At 42.2% G+C, this 21,935-nt stretch overlaps 1 protein-coding gene and 1 long non-coding RNA gene across 2 annotated transcripts in view; both read left to right on the plus strand.

Annotated features, from left to right (window-relative positions):
* The first annotated feature begins 15 nt into the window (after nucleotides 1–15).
* LOC138948412 (uncharacterized) lies at nucleotides 16–2,493 on the plus strand. The gene is made up of 2 exons (XR_011449988.1): nucleotides 16–1,107; nucleotides 1,160–2,493. It is a non-coding gene; the product is annotated as an uncharacterized lncRNA (long non-coding RNA).
* Nucleotides 2,494–5,352: 2,859 nt separating this feature from the next.
* Nucleotides 5,353–21,935, plus strand: part of LOC138948415 (protein odr-4 homolog) — a 39,939-nt gene continuing 23,356 nt past the window's right edge. The window contains exons 1-5 of the mRNA XM_070319949.1: nucleotides 5,353–5,559; nucleotides 6,621–6,809; nucleotides 7,452–7,547; nucleotides 9,514–9,617; nucleotides 10,206–10,242. Coding sequence (XP_070176050.1) covers nucleotides 5,464–5,559; nucleotides 6,621–6,809; nucleotides 7,452–7,547; nucleotides 9,514–9,617; nucleotides 10,206–10,242 — 522 coding nt within the window. The 5' untranslated portion in view covers nucleotides 5,353–5,463. The remainder of the gene's footprint in view (nucleotides 5,560–6,620; nucleotides 6,810–7,451; nucleotides 7,548–9,513; nucleotides 9,618–10,205; nucleotides 10,243–21,935) is intronic.

Consider the following 21,935-nt stretch of genomic DNA (forward strand, 5'->3'; position numbering starts at 1 on the left):
AGGGAGGAGGGAGGGAGGGAGGAAATGTGTGTGTGTGTCAGCAACAATGGAGAATGTTGATGGAGCAGAACACAAACAACGAAATGACGCCTAGTGTTACTCAAAGACAGAGGCACTGGCGTAAAACAATTCTGCCCGCTGTGGCAGAAACTGAAGAAATCCACTCGGAGTGCAGCTACTGAAATAACAGAATTTTTCTCGAGAGCGAGAGCGAGAGTGTGCGTGTGTGCATGCATGTGTGTGAGTCTTGAAGACAAAGGAAACTGCTGATAGAGTAGAACAGACACAAAGTAGTGATGCCTAGCAAGAGAAAGGCACTGTTGATAGAGTAGAACAGACACAAAGTAGTGATGCCTAGCAAGGGAAAGGCACTGTTGATAGAGTAGAACAGACACAAAGTATAGTGATGCCTAGCAAGAGAAAGGCACTGCTGATAGAGTAGAACAGACACAAAGTAGTGATGCCTAGCAAGAGAAAGGCACTGTTGATAGAGTAGAACAGACACAAAGTAGTGATGCCTAGCAAGGGAAAGGCACTGTTGATAGAGTAGAACAGACACAAAGTGGTGATGCCTAGCAAGAGAAAGGCACTGTTGATAGAGTAGAACAGACACAAAGTAGTGATGCCTAGCAAGGGAAAGGCACTGTTGATAGAGTAGAACAGACACAAAGTAGTGATGCCTAGCAAGAGAAAGGCACTGTTGATAGAGTAGAACAGACACAAAGTAGTGATGCCTAGCAAGGGAAAGGCACTGTTGATAGAGTAGAACAGACACAAAGTAGTGATGCCTAGCAAGGGAAAGGCACTGTTGATAGAGTAGAACAGACACAAAGTAGTGATGCCTAGCAAGAGAAAGGCACTGTTGATAGAGTAGAACAGACACAAAGTATAGTGATGCCTAGCAAGAGAAAGGCACTGCTGATAGAGTAGAACAGACACAAAGTAGTGATGCCTAGCAAGAGAAAGGCACTGTTGATAGAGTAGAACAGACACAAAGTAGTGATGCCTAGCAAGGGAAAGGCACTGTTGATAGAGTAGAACAGACACAAAGTAGTGATGCCTAGCAAGAGAAAGGCACTGTTGATAGAGTAGAACAGACACAAAGTAGTGATGCCTAGCAAGGGTAAGGCACTGTTGATAGAGTAGAACAGACACAAAGTAGTGATGCCTAGCAAGGGAAAGGCACTGTTGATAGAGTAGAACAGACACAAAGTAGTGATGCCTAGCAAGAGAAAGGAAACTGCTGATAGAGTAGAACAGACACAAAGTATAGTGATGCCTAGCAAGGGAAAGGCACTGTTGATAGAGTAGAACAGACACAAAGTAGTGATGCCTAGCAAGGGAAAGGCACTGTTGATAGAGTAGAACAGACACAAAGTAGTGATGCCTAGCAAGAGAAAGGAAACTGCTGATAGAGTAGAACAGACACAAAGTAGTGATGCCTAGCAAGGGAAAGGCACTGTTGATAGAGTAGAACAGACACAAAGTATAGTGATGCCTAGCAAGGGAAAGGCACTGTTGATAGAGTAGAACAGACACAAAGTATAGTGATGCCTAGCAAGAGAAAGGCACTGTTGATAGAGTAGAACAGACACAAAGTAGTGATGCCTAGCAAGAGAAAGGAAACTGCCTTTTTGGCTGGATCTGTAAAATGCTCATCTACCGAAATGCATTCCATGGATTTTCATGTTATTTCTCAAGGAATAAAGGGAAGAGAGAGAGAGAGAGTTAAGCGAATAGGAACACACAGCAAGCAGTCTGAAAAGAAAAACTGAGCAATCAAGCGATGTGTGGAACCTAAAGATGACAACATCATGAATTGATGCTGATTAAAACAAAGCCAGTCGTGCAAACTTCCATCTACACAACTACAGTAGACCTTCCAAGCTGAAGAAGTCAAGGACATTTTTCTTGCTGGGGAATTCAAGGTGTGAACCAATATCTAGTCTTCCTCTGAGAGAATCGTCCGTTAAGATCACAAAAAAATGGACACGCAAATTGTGCTACACACGCAGGATGCAAAACATGTTCTTTGTCAATAAAAATTGGTTGTCAGTAATGTTACCATTTTTCTTGCTCTTTACTCAAGGAATATCTAGGGCAAGATTGCTAAATGCTCAAAAGTTTTTAATATAATGATTATCATATCAGCATAGTCATTTCATTTGTCTGTTTTGTATTTAATATGTAAAAATGTTTTTTCAATAGTTGTTAGTTACGGTACCATTTTCTTTGGTGATTACTCAAATAAGTTGAAAAAAGCCTTGCGGTAAATGCCACTGTAGTCAGTAAGCAGTATTCCTTTTGTCAAAGATCCATTTTTTGTGTGAAAAAACCTTGAAAATGAGATGCTATTTGACCATGTTAATTTATATGCCAAAGTTATAACAGGGACAGTCGCCATCTTGGATTTAAAAAAGCCAGAAATGTGACATCCAAACTGGATGTCTTCTAATATGTCATATATGAAATAAAATTGCTTCCAAAAGGCAAGTTCCTTGGTTTTTTTAGCAACAGTTTTGAGGGATCTGACTCAGTGAGTGTGTGTGTGTGAGTGTGTGTGTGTGTGACATGTATGTCTGCATGTGTGTATGAATGTGTGTGTGTGCATTTGTGTGGAGAAGATTGTGGAGTGAAAAATAGTGACATTCTAAATCTAAGAGATTAAGAGAAATTTCCTGATGAATATTTGTAAAACAAATGAGATTTAAGTGTTTACTTAAATATTTCTAATTGATACCAAGTAACAAATGCAACCGCCCAGGACACTCTGTTTACAGTCTTTCATTTTGACAAATAGACATCTTTGTGTTAATGGTAAGGCAAGTGAGTGAGAGCTATGACAAGACATTTCACGATTGTTATGATTATGAGTAAAACCTAAGACCAAACACTACAGAGAATATTTTTTTTACATTAAAGATTGATGTGAAAGGTACTCATTAACCCCCCCCCCCCATACAATATACCTTCTAAAACACAGATAATTAGTGCAAATCCCCGTCGCGATATAACCTTCGTGGTTTTGAAAACGACGTTAAACACCAAATAAAGAAAGAAAGTGCAAATCAGTAATAAATAAACCTGGAAATGCTTTAATTACTGTTGTTGTTAAGTTCACAACTTATGACTAGCACTACCCATCAGATGAAATAACACTCAAAAATATAGATCTTAGCAAGGATGACACCCTTTTTTTCTCTTTTTACATTTAGTCAAGTTTTGACTAAATGTTTTAACATAGTGTGTGTGTCTGTGCGTGTGTGTGTGTAGAACGATTCAGACAAAACTACTGGACCGATCTTTATGAAATTTTACATGAGAGTTCCTGGGAATGATATCCCCAGACTTTTTTTTCATTTTTTTTATAAATGTCTTTGATGACGTCATATCCGGCTTTTTGTAAAAGTTGAGGTGGCACTGTCACACCTTCAATTTTTCAATCAAATTGATTGAAATTTTGGCCAAGCAATCTTCGACGAAGGCCGGACTTCGGTATTGCATTTCAGCTTGGTGGCGTAAAAATTAAATAATGACTTTGGTCATTAAAAATCTGAAAATTGTAAAAAAAAAAAAACCATACAAATTTACGTTCATCTTATTCTTCATCATTTCCTGATTCCAAAAACATATAAATATGTTATATTTGGATTAAAAACACGCTCAGAAAGTTAAAACGAAGAGAGGTACAGAAAAGCATGCTATCCTTCTCAGCGCAACTACTACCCCGCTCTTCTTGTCAATTTCACTGCCCGGCTTTGCCACGAGCGGTGGACTGACGATGCTACGAGTATACGGTCTTGCTGAAAAATTGCAGTGCGTTCAGTTTCATTCTGTGAGTTCGACAGCTTGACTAAATGTTGTATTTTCGCCATACGCGACATGTTTACATTTAGTCAAGTAAAAATTCAAAGTAAATCTTAAGGGGCTTATTGTCCGTCAGGTCTTAATTGCCTATATTGGACATGAATTGGGTTATACGATTCGAGTTTTACGCCCTCACGGCTTTTGATGTATGCATGTTTAGGTGGTATCAGCCATCTGCATTTATGGTAGAATCACCAAGATCTTTATCGTGCCATTATGGTGACACGGGGGTGGGAGATGGATACCGTCTCTGGGTCTGCACATAAAGTTGACCCGTGTCCGTCCCTGCACGGATTCGAACCAGCGACCTCTCGATCACAAGTCCAGTGCTCTACCACCTGAGCTACCCGGGCCCCTGATGTTCGGAAATCACTCTGTCGGGTTTTCACTAAATGTTTTAACATAGAGTGGTAATCGAGACGAGGGTCGTGGTGTATACATGTGTGTGTGTGTGTGTGTGTAGAGCGATTCAGAGTAAACTACTGGACCGATCTTTATGAAATTTTACATGAGAGTTCCCGAGTATGATTAGATATCCCCGGACGTTGTTTTTTTTCTTTTCGATAAATGTCTTTGATGATGTCATATCCGGCTTTTTGTAAAAGTTGAGGTGGCACTGTCACACCCTCATTTTTCAATCAAATTAGTTGAGGCGGCACTGTCACACCCTCATTTTTCAATCAAATTGCTTGACATTTTTGTACAGCAATCTTCGACGAAGGCCAGACTTTGGTATTGCATTTCAGCTTGGAGGCTTAAAAATTGATTAATGACTTCGGTCATTAAAAATCTGAAAATTGTAATTAAATTTTCTTTTTATATAAAACAATCCAAAATTACGTTCATGTTATTCTTCATCACGTTCTGATTCCAAAAAAAATATAAATATATTATATTCGGATTAAAAACAAGCTCTGAAAATTAAAAATATAAAAATTATGATTAAAATTAAATTTCCGAAATCGATTTAAACACATTTTCATCTTATTCCTTGTCGGTTCCTGATTCCAAAAACATATAGATATGATATGTTTGGATTAAAAACACGCTCAGAAAGTTAAAAAGAGGTACAGAAAAGCGTGCTATGCAGCACAGCGCAACCACTACCACGCCAAACAGGCTCGTCAATTTCACTGCGTTTTGCACGAGCGGCGGACTACGGTCATTGTGAAAAAAATGCAGTGCGTTCAGTTTCATTCTGTGAGTTCCAAAGCTTGACTAAATGTAGTAATTTTGTTTTACGTTGGCGTACCATTGACAGCCATACCGCGAGGCTTTCGTGGCTCCAATCACAGTTACCTTCCTTGAAAGAAGGGAGTAATCCATAACCGTTTGCCATATTTGTGTAATAAATTGACTTTTAACGAAGGTTAGACCATCTAATGTAGCTACGATGAATATTTGTCCTAGTTTGATATTTGTCTAATCAAAATACTGGAGTTGTACAAAAGAAAAGCAAAAGAAACAAAAGTAATGTTACAAGACGATCCCTCAAGCACACTTCCTGTTACACTCGACACAGGATGCGGTGTGTCGTCTGCGAGTTGAGAACAGGATTGACAGCTGTCATTAGTGTCAAGGAAATTACTACCAACCATGGGCCGATCTGTGACTGCCGACGAGTCGACAGAAGCGTACATCCAAGACTTGATTAAAGGGAGGCAGTGGTACATTGGCCTGATAATTGGTCAGGTGAGAAAATTCTAGAGATCTGTTTAAATTTTAATCTTCTTGGTTCGATCTGTAGGCCTAATGTTGTTTTTTTGTTTTTTTTAGATATATATGTATCTGCCTGCAAACGCAAATGTGCACTTCACTGTACTGTTCGGTATTGACGCTTGCAGACGAAGATATTTCTCGATCATACTGTGCTCTTTTACAGTTTTTAGCTATGTTTATACCATGTTTATTTGCAGTCGTTTAACTGGGCTTGCGGGGTATGATTTTACAACCACAAATCTTCCTATTTTTAGGCTTTTGGCAAACAGGGTGAAAAAAACCTTTCAAAAAGACTAATTGGGCCAGTTAGATAAGTGGTATCTGGTTTGTAATCATCATATCACATCAGGAAAATAAAGTGTTTAGCAGATAAAGATAGACCCTCTCAATATGTGTGAAATATTTGAAGCATATCAAATTCAAAGCATGTGGGGACTAGCTGACGTGAGAGCATGGACTCAGCTCTCATGACATTCGAAGCATAATTAACAAAGAGCATGCTGTACTGATATTTTTTTTGGAGCTCGTTCCTCAGTTTCCGAAAAGGTATGTTATTTGATCATGTGTGGATTATGATCTGTGCATTAAAATAGAAATGTTTCAGTTACAGATTAATAGTAGAAATCCAGCTTCACAGTTCAACTATTCTCAAACTTACCATCCCTATGATCAGTGCTTTGTTAAATGTTTCCAGGCCTGAAAGTGGCGAGTATTTTGCGAGTAGAAACATGTAACTGGCGAGTAGAAATGTTCTTCTCGCCAAATGCGAGTACAGTTGCTGAAACGAATTGTTGGTTTGGCTAGTAAAGTTTGCTCTTTGGCTAGTAAATTCTCAGAATCACTAACCAAAGGCGAGTACATCATTTGTTGGACTTTCAGCGCTGGTTTCATGTGTTAAAAACTATGTGTACACCGATTTCATTTCCCTTCCTTCCTCATTGCAAGGGGCCTATGGCCTAGCAATTGACCTTAGTATTCGTAATTCTCAAGCTGAAAAAGATTTTATCAGTTTATTTTTTTTGTATGTTTTGCAGTTGTCATCTCAGAAGGATTTTGTCCTTCGCTTGGCGCGCACCCCAGAGGCGGCCGAGGATGACGTGTGCGATGAATCAGAAGTGGGGCAGTTAGAGGAGCTGCCCTCACACTCCAAGAAGAAGAAAACAACACAGCCAAAATCACTGGACAAGGCAGATGAGCAGTGGCTTGCTGTTCACGCAACACAGGTGAGCAGGGGAGGGGGGGGGGATTGGGAGGATGGAGCTAAGGCAGGGTTTGGTAGAAGATGACATGTTAGGGGTGGGTGGTAAAGGGTCATGGACAAAGGTAGTGTTGTTGCCAGGCCTTGGTCTTCGGTCATTGACGCGTACTGACCCCTGGCGGGTCGACTGTGCAATATACTTGTAGTAGACATGTGTTTAGAGTTAGGTCTTCTGACTATCACTTTCCCTACCAGACAGACAAAGACAGGACATTTTGAACATTTCATATTTTCATTTCAGGTCCACCTGACTTTTTTGTCCTGAGGCAGGGAACAACACTGGAAAGGATTTACGTTTATTTCTTTGTTTTGTTTGAGGAATGTTGTTTGTTTGTGCCTCATGAACAAGGATAATGCAAGTTCTCTGTTTTAAACCTGCAACTCCATACAATAAACAGAATTTGCGCATTGATTGATTGATTATGTCCCTTCAACTAACACATCAGTATATGATGCCAGGGAAAAGGTGGATGACACAAGAGAAGAGGAGGAGAAGATTGGGAGAGAGACATGTTTTTGTTTATGTATACCTTTTTAGTTTTAATAGATTAGATTGGCATTGGTTGGGTATTTTTTTTAAGATGATGGTATGTTGACCTTACTACAGGTGACAAGGATGCTGCCAGGAGGGCTGGACGTCATCGGCATTTTTGCAGTGGCCCCATCGGCCATGTTGAAAGACTCGCAGGCAAAACTCCGACAGGTGAGTAAAAATAATATTGGTTATTATTCCATAATTATTACATTTATATTACATATCAAATACGCAACCACACACATCAACACAAAAACATTCAGAGTACATATTAAATTGACTACCTCCCCCCATACCTCCATTCCCCATTCCTTACCTCCTCTCTTCCCCTCCCTTACCTCCTCTCTTCCCCTCCTGTAGCTGTATTTCAAGTTTTACTTTTAGCTACTGTGCTGACTGAGTGAGCTGTGGTCCTGTGCAAATCAGCTTTTTATTTTTAGTCAAGTTTTGACTAAATATTTTAACATCGAGGGGGAATCGAAACGAGGGTCGTGGTGTGTGCGTGTGTGTGTGTGTAGAGCGATTCAGACTAAACTACTGGACCGATCTTTATGAAATTTGACATGAGAGTTCCTGGGTATGAAATCCCCGAACGTTTTTTTCATTTTTTTGATAAATGAAAAAAACGTCATATCCGGCTTTTCGTGAAAGTTGAGGCGGCACTGTCACGCCCTCATTTTTCAACCAAATTGGTTCAAATTTTGGTCAAGTAATCTTAGACGAAGCCCGGACTTCGGTATTGCATTTCAGCGTGATGGCTTAAAAATTAATTAATGACTTTGGTCATTAAAAAATCGGAAAATTGTAAAAAAAATTAAAAATTTATAAAACGATCGAAATTTACGTTTATCTTATTCTCCATCATTTGCTGATTCCAAAAACATATAAATATGTTATATTCGGATTAAAAACAAGCTCTGAAAATTAAATATATAAAAATTATTATCAAAATTAAATTGTCCAAATCAATTTAAAAACACTTTCATCTTATTCCTTGTCGGTTCCTGATTCCAAAAACATATAGATATGATATGTTTGGATTAAAAACACGCTCAGAAAGTTAAAACAAAGAGAGGTACAGAAAAGCGTGCTATCCTTCTTAGCGCAACTACTACCCCGCTCTTCTTGTCAATTTCACTGCCTTTGCCATGAGCGGTGGCCTGACGATGCTACGAGTAAAATGGCATTGCGTTCAGTTTAATTCTGTGAGTTCGACAGCTACTTGACTAAATATTGTATTTTCGCCTTACGCGACTTGTCTTCTTTTTTTTCTTTTTCTTTTTATTGTTTTCCATCCTCTCTTGCTTGTCCCGACGCTTGTTCCTTCTCCCAGTATGCTCTCACGCCGCCCCGTCCCAGCACTCACTGCAACATCCACCCCTGGACTTCGTTCCGCCGCCATACTTGTCGAATTAATGAGTGCAAATCAGCTTTGATTTTGTAGGGAGAAAGTTGAGGCGTATGCGTAGAAATGTGGAAGCTCTTTTGATGTATAGTAGTGCAGCCTAAAACTAAAAAAGTTTAGGTTCCCAGCGCGTTTAAGCCCTGGCTTTTGAGAGAAGAGCTAGTCCGCCAGTGTGAAGGACTTACCACAAATGTGACCCTCCACCACGGAATGAGTTGCATGTCACCTTTGCATGATTTTCATATTTTTTACATTTTCCTAAAGATTGTTTAATGCTCTATCCAGTGGTCAAAACCGTTTTAGAAAAGAGCGAAAACTGTTTGAGTTATAAGCCCTGTGACTATAGGTGACCCTCACACTTTTACCAGACACTCCCCGGACTTATATATAAGCCTAGCGCAGAACCGCACGAGATGACATGCGACTCATTTCGTGGTGGAAGGTCACAAATGACCTTCTCAAACATCATGCCTCCATCCACCAAATGACTAGTGGTCGCATTTCTGGAGGGTTTCGTGATAAGAAATGATACAAAGTGAATTACTAGCTGCTTGTTTTGATTTCGAGTTGATATTTGTGATTCATTAGTCTGGCAGGAATTTTTCATGTGCATGTACATGTATTGTTAACGTATGTGTAACCTCAAATCCTAGTGTGTTCAAACCCGAGCATTCATAAAAAGTTGTGCATTATGAAAGAAAATTAATGGCTGTTTGTTTTTATTTACAGCTTATATATGCAATCCACAAATCAGTGATGAAGAATGTGCCAGTTCAGCCTCCAGGAGCTGTCACGGATCGCATCATCTTGCAAGTAGACTCCATGACCAGCAAGTAAGTATGTTCATCATGCCATTCCTGATGTTGTACAGCTATTAGTCTTCTGGAAAATATACAAAAAAGATTGCTGAAGTGAATTTAGCATTTGCAACCATTCACCGATGTGCAGTGCAGCTACCTATCTATTTAAGAGTATTGCTAGTTTTTGTTCTAGGCATTTCCTTATAGATCTATGCTCATAGATCAAGGCGCTGGTTTTTGGTCACTGACACATACTCATTTGACCTGACACATTGGTCTGCTTAGTCGATTGGTCTGCTTAGTCGACCGTCCGATAGTTTGGCATGTGGGAGGTCTTCTGACAAACTTAAGCCAGAACATTTGGACCTATTCATGTTTTCAATCTAGGTCCACCTGACCTTTTGTCCTCTGAAGTTCAGAACAACACTGCCAGTGGCAAGCTAGCTGTTTTAATCATTCACAAAACTGAGCCTTTTCTTTCATACTATAGGAATGACAAGTTGGTAATTTAAAGTTTGATAAAAAGCTAGTGTAAAAACAACAATAAAATTATGTTGCATTGAATTATATTTGTTTCCAAAAATGATGTGTACTCACTTCTGCAATTTGACTTTGTTACAGAATAGTCTGCAGTTCCATAGATGTCTCCACCATAAAAGTAGGTTTCTTTCTTGCCATGTTGACACTTGATTCTTGTTGAAAAAAAACCCATTGTTTTTTAAAGACTCATTATTATTGAATGTTAAAGGCACAGTAAGCCTCCCGTAAACCTTCACAGATACTGTCAGGCTTTTACACACAGTACAAACACCCTTCCATTTGAACGCTCACCAAACAGGAGCATCCTAGGTGCCCTACGTAAAGAGCGAGCAATTTTTAAAGAATTAATTTTGCGCCGATTGCTCAGAGACAATCGGACCGTGGTGCGTTTTGGCGCTAGACCTAACTTTTCAAATCTAAATAATAAATTGACAGCTTGTTACACAAACATTCTTTAATCATAATTTTTTCATCAAGACAAGATCAGTACAATTCGAAGTTTTGAAAGTTTGAAAAAAGAAAAGCCCGGAAGCAGGATCACGCAAGGTCGTGGTTCTCGTAGCAGACGACGGTTTCTTGTGAACCACAGCCGTTTGTTTCGTGCATAGTGAGAGGTACATAACAACGTGCTATTGCAGATAAGCTCACATCGAGTCGCATTCAAATTACTAACTGACGACTACATTGTGAAAAAGGGAAACTGAATCAAACGGGTTTACGATGGCTCAGGGGTAAGATAAACCACGCAAAAATAAATTCTTTGAAAATTTCTCGCTCTTTACGGAGGGTACCTAGGATGTTCCCGTTTGGTGAGCGTTCAAATGGAAGGGTGTTTGTACTGTGTGTAAAAGCCTGACAGTATCTGTGATGGTTTACGGGAGGCTTACTGTGCCTTTAAGGGCATTTGATTTTGAAGTTGTGTGCTTAGGATTTGACAAGGAGTAGTGTTCTCTTGGACACAAGTACAGTGGAACCCCCTTTTAAGACCTCCAAAATCTGAGAAATTCAGGTCTTAAAAAGGAGGAAGTCTTAAAATGGGGCTACATTTACACAGGTTATCAACAGCGAGTTTGAGAAAACAAGGTCTTAATAGGGGGGACGGGGCGGGGATGTAGCTCAGTCGGCAGCGTGTTGGATTTGTATCCAGTTGGCCGCTGTCAGCGTGAGTTCGTCCCCACGTTCGGCGAGAGATTTATTTCTCAGAGTCAACTTTGTGTGCAGACTCTCCTCGGTGTCCGAACACCCCCGTGTATACACGCAAGCACAAGACCAAGTGCGCACGAAAAAGATCCTGTAATCCATGTCAGAGTTCGGTGGGTTATAGAAACACGAAAATACCCAGCATGCTTCCTCCGAAAACGGCTTATGGCTGCCTAAATGGCGGGGTAAAAAACGGGCATACACGTAAAATTCCACTCGTGCAAAAAACACGAGTGTACGTGGGAGTTTAATTCAGCCCACGAACGCAGAAGAAGAAGAAGAAGAAATAGGGGAGACGTCTTAAATTGGGGGGTCTTACAATGGGGGCTCCACTGTAAAGCTTATAGGCACACTCCTTCTCCTTTAAAGGTGGTCGTCTACATTTTTGCTTTTTTTCAATAATCTTATGGTTAGATTTCGCTAAAAAGTTATGTCAGATGATGCATGAACCATGGGGAAAAAAGTTATAGAACAAAAATATATGTAATAAAAGATTTTATTTTTGGGTAGCGTGACTCACGCTTCCAATATTTTGTTTTCTGTTTGCTGAGAACATGTGCTTTGCCTGAAAATACTGACCAATCAAATTCATGTCACTATGCTTATAGCCACGCCCAAACAACCGTCGCGATATAACCTTCGTGGTTGAAAACGACGTTAAACACCAAATAAAGAAAGAACGCCCAAACAAGTGCAGCAACACTGGAGCGCTGTCCACGCTTTTTTTTAAACGCACGAAATGCACGGGATTTGAGAGGAGTTTTGCGCTTGGCATTTTCCAAATGTGACCCTCCACCACGAAATGAGTCGCATGTCACCTCGCGCGGTTCTGCGCTAGGCTTGATATAAGTCCGGAGAGTGTATGGTAACAGCGTGAGGGTCACCTTAGTCACAGGCTAATAACTCGAACAGTTTTCGCTCTTTTCTAAAACGGTTTTCACCACTGGATAGAGCATAAAAAACTCTTTAGGAAATTGTAAAAAATATGAAAATCATGCAAAGGTGACATGCGACTCATTCCGTGATGGAGGGTCACAAATAAGGATATCCTACTATGAGTACTACGCTGGAATACTACAATGAATTTTCAAACGGCTACACTGGCTTCGTCTTTCCTGATCGAAAGGGGGTGTATTGTTGATATTTGTAGATAATAGACTCTGCATTTTAATGGTCAAATGGCGATTTCGGTATAAAAATGTAGACAAGGACCTTTAAAGAGTTTGCCTCACAATCTCTTATTCTGGCCAGTCTTGCACATGGGATAAGACCATCCCTTGGTCACACCCCTCCACTTGGTCACACCCCTCCACTTGGTCACACCCCTCCACTTGGTCCCATCCCTCCACTTGGTCCCATCCCTCCCCTTGGTCACACCCCTCCACTTGGTCACATCCCTCCACTTGGTCACATCCCTCCACTTGGTCACACCCCTCCACTTGGTCACACCCCTCCACTTGGTCACATCCCTCCACTTGGTCACATCCCTCCACTTGGTCACATCCCTCCACTTGGTCACACCCCTCCACTTGGTCACATCCCTCCACTTGGTCACATCCCTCCACTTGGTCACATCCCTCCCCTTGGTCACATCCCTCCACTTGGTCACATCCCTCCCCTTGGTCACATCCCTCCACTTGGTCACATCCCTCCACTTGGTCACATCCCTCCCCTTGGTCACATCCCTCCCCTTGGTCACATCCCTCCACTTGGTCACATCCCTCCACTTGGTCACATCCCTCCCCTTGGTCACATCCCTCCACTTGGTCACACCCCTCCACTTGGTCACATCCCTCCACTTGGTCACACCCCTCCACTTGGTCACACCCCTCCACTTGGTCACATCCCTCCACTTGGTCACATCCCTCCACTTGGTCACATCCCTCCACTTGGTCACACCCCTCCACTTGGTCACATCCCTCCACTTGGTCACACCCCTCCACTTGGTCACATCCCTCCACTTGGTCACACCCCTCCACTTGGTCACACCCCTCCACTTGGTCACACCCCTCCACTTGGTCCCATCCCTCCACTTGGTCCCATCCCTCCACTTGGTCACATCCCTCCACTTGGTCACACCCCTCCCCTTGGTCACACCCCTCCCCTTGGTCACACCCCTCCCCTTGGTCACATCCCTCCACTTGGTCACACCCCTCCACTTGGTCACACCCCTCCACTTGGTCACACCCCTCCACTTGGTCACATCCCTCCACTTGGTCACATCCCTCCCCTTGGTCACATCCCTCCACTTGGTCACACCCCTCCACTTGGTCACATCCCTCCACTTGGTCACACCCCTCCACTTGGTCCCATCCCTCCACTTGGTCACATCCCTCCACTTGGTCCCATCCCTCCACTTGGTCACATCCCTCCACTTGGTCACATCCCTCCACTTGGTCACATCCCTCCACTTGGTCACACCCCTCCACTTGGTCACATCCCTCCACTTGGTCACACCCCTCCACTTGGTCACATCCCTCCACTTGGTCACACCCCTCCACTTGGTCACACCCCTCCACTTGGTCACACCCCTCCACTTGGTCCCATCCCTCCACTTGGTCCCATCCCTCCACTTGGTCACATCCCTCCACTTGGTCACACCCCTCCCCTTGGTCACACCCCTCCCCTTGGTCACACCCCTCCCCTTGGTCACACCCCTCCCCTTGGTCACACCCCTCCCCTTGGTCACACCCCTCCACTTGGTCACACCCCTCCACTTGGTCACATCCCTCCACTTGGTCACATCCCTCCCCTTGGTCACATCCCTCCACTTGGTCACAGGTCACACCCCTCCACTTGGTCACATCCCTCCACTTGGTCACACCCCTCCACTTGGTCACATCCCTCCACCTGGTCACATCCCTCCACTTGGTCACACCCCTCCACTTGGTCCCATCCCTCCACTTGGTCACACCCCTCCACTTGGTCACATCCCTCCCCTTGGTCACATCCCTCCCCTTGGTCACATCCATCCACTTGGTCACATCCCTCCACTTGGTCACACCCCTCCACTTGGTCACATCCCTCCACTTGGTCACACCCCTCCACTTGGTCACATCCCTCCACTTGGTCACATCCCTCCACTTGGTCACATCCCTCCACTTGGTCACATCCCTCCACTTGGTCACATCCCTCCACATGGTCACATCTCTCCACTTGGTCACATCCCTCCACTTGGTCCCATCCCTCCACTTGGTCACATCCCTCGCCTTGGTCACATGCCTCCACTTGGTCACATCCCTCCACTTGGTCACATCCCTCCACTTGGTCACACCCCTCCACTTGGTCACATCCCTCCACTTGGGCACATCCCTCCACTTGGTCACATCCCTCCACTTGGTCACATCCCTCCACTTGGTCACATCCCTCCACTTGGTCACATCCCTCCACTTGGTCCCATCCCTCCACTTGGTCACATCCCTCCCCTTGGTCACATCCCTCCACTTGGTCCCATCCCTCCACTTGGTCACATCCCTCCCCTTGGTCACATCCCTCCACTTGGTCACACCCCTCCACTTGGTCACATCCCTCCACTTGGTCACATCCCTCCACTTGGTCACATCCCTCCACTTGGTCACATCCCTCCACTTGGTCACATCCCTCCACTTGGTCACATCCCTCCACTTGGTCACATCCCTCCACTTGGTCACACCCCTCCCCTTGGTCACACCCCTCCCCTTGGTCACACCCCTCCCCTTGGTCACATCCCTCCACTTGGTCACATCCCTCCACTTGGTCACATCCCTCCACTTGGTCCCATCCCTCCACTTGGTCACATCCCTCGCCTTGGTCACATGCCTCCACTTGGTCACATCCCTCCACTTGGTCACATCCCTCCACTTGGTCACACCCCTCCACTTGGTCACATCCCTCCACTTGGTCACATCCCTCCACTTGGTCACATCCCTCCACTTGGTCACATCCCTCCACTTGGTCACATCCCTCCACTTGGTCACATCCCTCCACTTGGTCCCATCCCTCCACTTGGTCACATCCCTCCACTTGGTCACATCCCTCCACTTGGTCCCATCCCTCCACTTGGTCACATCCCTCCCCTTGGTCACACCCCTCCACTTGGTCACACCCCTCCACTTGGTCACATCCCTCCACTTGGTCACATCCCTCCACTTGGTCACATCCCTCCACTTGGTCACATCCCTCCACTTGGTCACATCCCTCCACTTGGTCACATCCCTCCACTTGGTCACATCCCTCCACTTGGTCACATCCCTCCACTTGGTCCCATCCCTCCACTTGGTCACATCCCTCCCCTTGGTCACATCCCTCCACTTGGTCACATCCCTCCACTTGGTCCCATCCCTCCCCTTGGTCACACCCCTCCACTTGGTCACACCCCTCCACTTGGTCACATCCCTCCACTTGGTCACATCCCTCCACTTGGTCACATCCCTCCACTTGGTCACATCCCTCCACTTGGTCACATCCCTCCACTTGGTCACATACCAACAATCACCAGCCTGGCTGCTCGCTGTGCACAGTGGGAATTGTTTGAATCATCCCATGTAAAAGCCAGGTATGAGATGGCGAGGCAAACTGTCTACACAAGAAGGAGTGTGCCTTAGATTAATTCCTTCAAACCGATCTGTAGATGCTTGTAGTTGTAGCAATTTGTCAATACCCCGTTTTGAAGAAATGCAAAACTTTAACAGTATGGTGACATCAACCAATACCGTAATTATTGTCTTGCCCAGACAACACTTTAAAGCTGTGGTCTATTCATAAAAAGGTGGAGGGTGGATGTTAAAAAAAATGGCCGCCAACGCTGCACAGAACTGTGTACCAAATTCTGTACAGCGAAGGCGGCCTGAATCCTGACCTACACTGCTTGCGCGCACCTCACTATGTCATTCAACGTTTGACTTCAGCCGGGGTAACTTCCGGTCGGCTGAACAGCGCTCACGGCTAAGCAATCTCCTATTAGTCAAAGCAGGCGAAGTGGGGGAGACCGTGAGAAAACACACACACACACTAACACTTACGTGCAAAACATTATCCATCAGCTTAGCCGGATTTCGTACCTCCGTTACCTTCTAAGACAACAGCTAACCCTCAGCCACGATTAAAAATCCATTTTCGCCATAAAAACTCGTCCTTTCATCTGCAACACAATATTTGAGCGCATATACACGGTTCTCACGAAATCAAAACAACCATGCGGACCCGCCATGTCTGTGCCGAATTGCTCCACGTGACTTTCAATACAAAACTAGTAAAACCAACAACACCTTTTTTTCATCCATCGTGTTATTTCCACAATTCATGAAATCTAAGCTTATGTTAAAAATAAACTATGTGCAAAGCAAATACTAACATATTTCATTGTTTATGTTATGAGCAAGTCACATCTTCAATCTGCAATTCGAGTGATGTTTTAGTCGATTTGTGTTTTTGAGATGTTTTGGGTAAAGAGACCACGTGCTGTTTACACGCCTAAAGTTTACGCTGCTTTCTTCTGGATTTTGCGATGGCACAAGCAATGCTAACTTTGGTGAGTATGATAAATATATTTTGTTTTATTCATAACACTCGATGTATGTGTCCTGGCATCTGTCTCTTATTTTCTGTGACTGTATTTTTACGTGTGTTATTTTCACGATCGATGCTTATTCACACGAATACCTCGGCTTATTTTCACAAACGTAAAGGGACCTTACTCTCGCATTGTTTACATTCGAGTCTCGAACGACTTTGAAACATTTATCGATGCGAAGGTTGCTCTTTCGTGTTTTTGTCTGTTTCTGTGTTCGCAGTAATCCTACTGTACCTCGGGAACTAATAATCTATTGCTTACGAAAGGTCTGTTCCCTGTTATTTCGGCAATTCACTAAATCGCTACCTAATTTTCGATCGAAAGTGTTTCACTTTCATGTCAGTGTCTTGTCTTGTCTTTCCGTTATTGCCCACAATCAGCAATAGTGATTACTTCGGCAGTGTTAGTACACAAGCTTTGATTGTCCTATTGCGATCGAGTAGATTTCGTGATCTCTGTGACATGCAAATAAGCCAGTAGCATGTGGTTGGGGTGGTTTAAAACAAATGGTTACGGTGGTGATGATGTGACATCTCCCAGAAAAATCAAACAAGGAGACAAGTCTGGTGCTTTTGAATAACACTCTTTTAATAAGTTCGCACCTAATTAGTTTCATGTTAGGGCAAGAAATCTGGGTAAACTATACACACACAAGAATATCTATACATACCTGTAGTAGAATCATCATCACAAAAGAAAAAATCAATGTATTGGACACCAGTACAGTTTTTCACACCCTCACACATGATTTATCATGCAGTTAATCCTGACATTGATTGAATGTGAAAATTCATTTTCTCGTCCAATATAATTCATATAGATAATTTAAGTTGGTTGATTTGTACTCTTCAAACAACTTCAAACGTTAATCATTAAGTTGATTAACTCAAAATTAAATGTATTTTAAACACTAACCTCATGATTCTGTAGATTTGGAAGCAGAGTTGTAAAGGAGATTGAGAATGAGAACACATTAACAATTTAATTAGTAGACATGAAGCATGTGAAATTTGTGTATAAAAAGGGTATAAAGAAAACCCTGTGTGCTCCTCTGTTCAATCATATTACTTCATCAGCACCATTTTAATGTTGTTCACTACAAAATTGAAATCATTGTAAAGTAATGCATTTGACTACAATTAAATGCTGCTGTGTGTGATGTATGTAGCATCTTTTGGTCAATCAAGTAAGATTCATTCAGTGATGATCAAAGATGGAACTTACTGTCATGGTTTTATCATCAGCCTACACTGCCCCAGTAGCTAACACAACCTTAATTTGAATTAAATTACAGGCAACACGTGCACAGACCCTACAGTGCTGCGGCTGTTCAAGGAACAGCACCTGTCAAAGTGTCAGATGTTCCTGTAAGAACAACTTAACCCGATGCACAGACTGCGGCAGTAAGAAGTGCAAAAACAAGGGACTGGTAACGACAGTGAGCAATTTGTTGTGTTTTGGAAAGTGTGAAGTCTTGCTCCTTCTCTGATAAAATGACAGTCAAGTTGAGAAATGTAATAAATTCTGAAATGTAAACAGATACTGTTTTATTAATACATTTACAGTGTCAAATAAAATTAGCATGACATTCTTTGAGAGTTTTACCAGCACATGGTTTGTTGTAACTGTAACTGTAAGTCTGTTTTGAAATGGAAGCATTGGCATTGATTTAGTTTGAATTAGTGGTAGTATGGCTTCTCATACATGTGTGTGTGTGTGTGTGTGTGTGTGTGTTGTGTGTGTGTGTGTGTGTGTGTGTGTGTGTGTGCTCATATCCTTATTCTAAATTTAAAAAAAATAAAAATCAATGGGCTGGGTAAGAATCATCTCTACTCTAGAATGTAAATGACAGAATCATAACATTTTCTGAAAAAATTCTAATGAAACATCACTGCTACTGATAGCTTGTGTTCTTTGAGATATATACCAGTACTATCTCTTATCATGCTCAGGATCATTGAGTCCATTTTCAACTCATTTCATTATCAGGAACAGGATTTGAACGCTGTTCATGAGGTAGCTACAACCTCTGCTCTGAATGCAAGTACAACCATCCACATTCCGTATGCAGCAGAGAGCCAGAGGAATTCTGGAGAAACGCCGAGGAACCTGAGGCTGGAGGTGGCTTCTGCAGCTGTCAGGGCCGAAGAGGCTGCCGCTGGTGATGCTGTGAAGGTAAGATCCTTACTGATACAGTTGAACACAAAGTGTGTGTGGAAGTGTCATTGAAAAACTTGTGAATGTTTCCAGTTATTTGTTTTGTCTTCTGGTGTACATCTTAAATCTTGTCATTGGCTGTAAGTTGACACCACATGAAGAACACAGTCTTTGACAATACTTCACCACAGACACAGAATAGTTCAGCATTCATAGACAGCTGTTTGTTCAATTACAGCTGTAATTGTGTACACAACTTGATGCATGTCACTCTGTGGCTCTGTTTGGCTCCTGCCTACCTGCACAATAAAAGATGATAATAAAATAAGAATTACACATGTCTTAAAATCAATGTTCAATTTGGGTTAATTATTTTCAATATTGATAATATAATCCTATCAACAGTATCATGAATTTTAATGATATTTGATTGCACTGTGACAATACTAAAAAAACAAAGAAATGACTAGTAATAGTAGTACACGTATGTGTATGAAAATAGATGATGTTATAAAACAAGTCTAGCTGGATTTTGGAGAGCTGGAAGATTTTTGCCCCAAACCACGGGGCAATCAACAAGAGTGCTCATCTGCAGAAACACATGAGCGTGGTGAATAACTATATCTGATGTGTATCAGTCGAACTATCAAAGACGCACCTGCACCACAAATCATGTGACCTCATCCAGAACACATTGTTAGCCATCTGTGGGGCAGCAGTGATTACTTCATCACATTCTGAACTACGATGAGTAAACTTTCAAAGGAAAAGGGCCACATGTTGATCGCACATGGCATATCATACAAAAGCATACACATCTGAGTTAGTAATTATATTGATTGCTGGTCAGCAGTGCTGTGCTAGAGCGCCGAGAAATCCTAACATGGTTATTTGTGGAAAACGGCTATTCGGCACAAAAAGTACCACTTGATTCTTTGTAATCTAGCCCGCACTACCCTCTCTCTACATCCCCATCTCCTTTTCATGGCTGCTGTATAATTATGTTCTTCTCTCTTTGCAGGAAGCTCTCGCTACACTGACTGCAGTGGAGAAAGATGCAGTGCTTCAGAGGATGGCACAGAAGGACCCCTTGTACGTTTCTTGCTTCATCCGTGATGTTCATGCCCATGTGAACACTGAGCGTGTTGATAACAGTGACGTTCCTGGGTGGTGTAGGTGTGGCCACTGTGTGACCATGGAATCACAGAGAGAGAGATTGTGTTGTGGAAGGGAGGATGAATGTGTGACTAGCACACCAACATTTTTTGACTTGTGCATGAAGCCATCGGTTGTAGAGGTATGTGGTGTGCAGAATTATGGATATACATATCACCGCAGCAATCCTGAATTCAGCAATAGAAAATTCCGTTCAGCTGCATACAGGTTCTACACCTTGTGGCAATGGGGCAGCTTGGGTGCCAAACATCGTGTAGTGCTACCGTCCTGTGTGGTTGCCAGAATAAGGTGGGCCTTCCCTGATCCCAACCAGTCATACACTGGCTACCAGTCATGCAATGAATAAAAGTTTTCAAGACTTGTAACAGCTAGCATTGAAAAGGTTGATGGTAGTGTTTTCTTCTCACTTTACCTTTAGTAGACATGACCAAGAAGGTAACTCTCGTGGAAAATCGGAAGTTCCCAAAACAGGGAGACAAAATTACACGCTTTCACCTTGTGCAGTTAGGCAGTCAGAACGTATTTTTTGCGTAGTTTTTGGTGTTAAAATCTGACCTACGATTTAAGAGCACACATCAGCCTCGAGGTGCAGCGCAATTTTGACGAATTTGTAGCCTTTTCTTATTGAGTATTTTTTCTGCAAAATATATTCAGGATCATCAAGACTTGAAAAATAAAGTGCACCCTGCTGAAAATACGATTTCTTGGTGGTTCGTTCGTTACTAATAACCGTCCTGATCACTTACATTAGCACCAGAGTGTGCGAAAGACTCAAAAATGCAGATGAAACACACCAACCTCGCTACTTCAGAGCTATTTTTAGCGTCCTCAATCACTAACTATTTTTCTATCAAATGCTTACGTAAAACCATAACGTCAAAACATGTTTGAATTTGTGTTTGCAACAATGTTCATCAAATTATTTTACGAACAACAAAACCACTGTAATTGGGAAAATGTCTTAATTCGCTCAATAACAATGGGTTCTTTCATACGTTAAATCCGGAAAGTCATATTTAGCATCATAAAGAATTGTTCATAAACCTAAAAATACACTAAAGTTTTTTTTTTTTTAAAAAGCGTATCATCAACTCACGTCCCTAAAAGGAAAATTTCCTGTGAGGACGTAAAGGACCCCTAGATTCAAAGTCTTTTTCAAAAACTATAGTCTGTTTCAATGACTTTCAGCAATTTTCCACATTATAAATCGAGATATAGACACATTGAAAGAAATTTGGTTTTCCTGATCACGAATCATTGTGTGAAACTTTCTTTCATGAACTGTATGTATTTTTCTAGAAAAAGGCGTGTCCTCTGTTTTGGTGCACTACCTCTGTTTAAAAAAAAAAATATATATATACACTGCCACCATAATTCCTCTTTATTTGAATGAATGTCAACTTCAAAAAGATTGTTTTAGAGTGCAGAATAAAAAAAATCAATGCATGACGAATTTGAAAAAACAGTTGCTTATACCTACCTTTAGACATGTCATGAAAACATTTTAAATTCTAATAACAAAGAAACGTTACGTAATCAATATTTTATCTGATTCTTGAACATTTCATGAATCCAATAACATTGATGGGCCATGTTTATTCTGCTAATGCAATCACAATGATAATTGAAGAAAATGGGTCAATTAGGCAGTATGCTTTACTGAAACGAGCTGGACCTGTCTCAATCTTTGGATTTAAAGGCATATGTACGCGCTCCCGTGTTTACAA

Source organism: Littorina saxatilis, linkage group LG15, assembly GCF_037325665.1.
Source record: "Littorina saxatilis isolate snail1 linkage group LG15, US_GU_Lsax_2.0, whole genome shotgun sequence".
Classification (NCBI taxonomy): Eukaryota; Metazoa; Mollusca; class Gastropoda; order Littorinimorpha; family Littorinidae; genus Littorina; species Littorina saxatilis.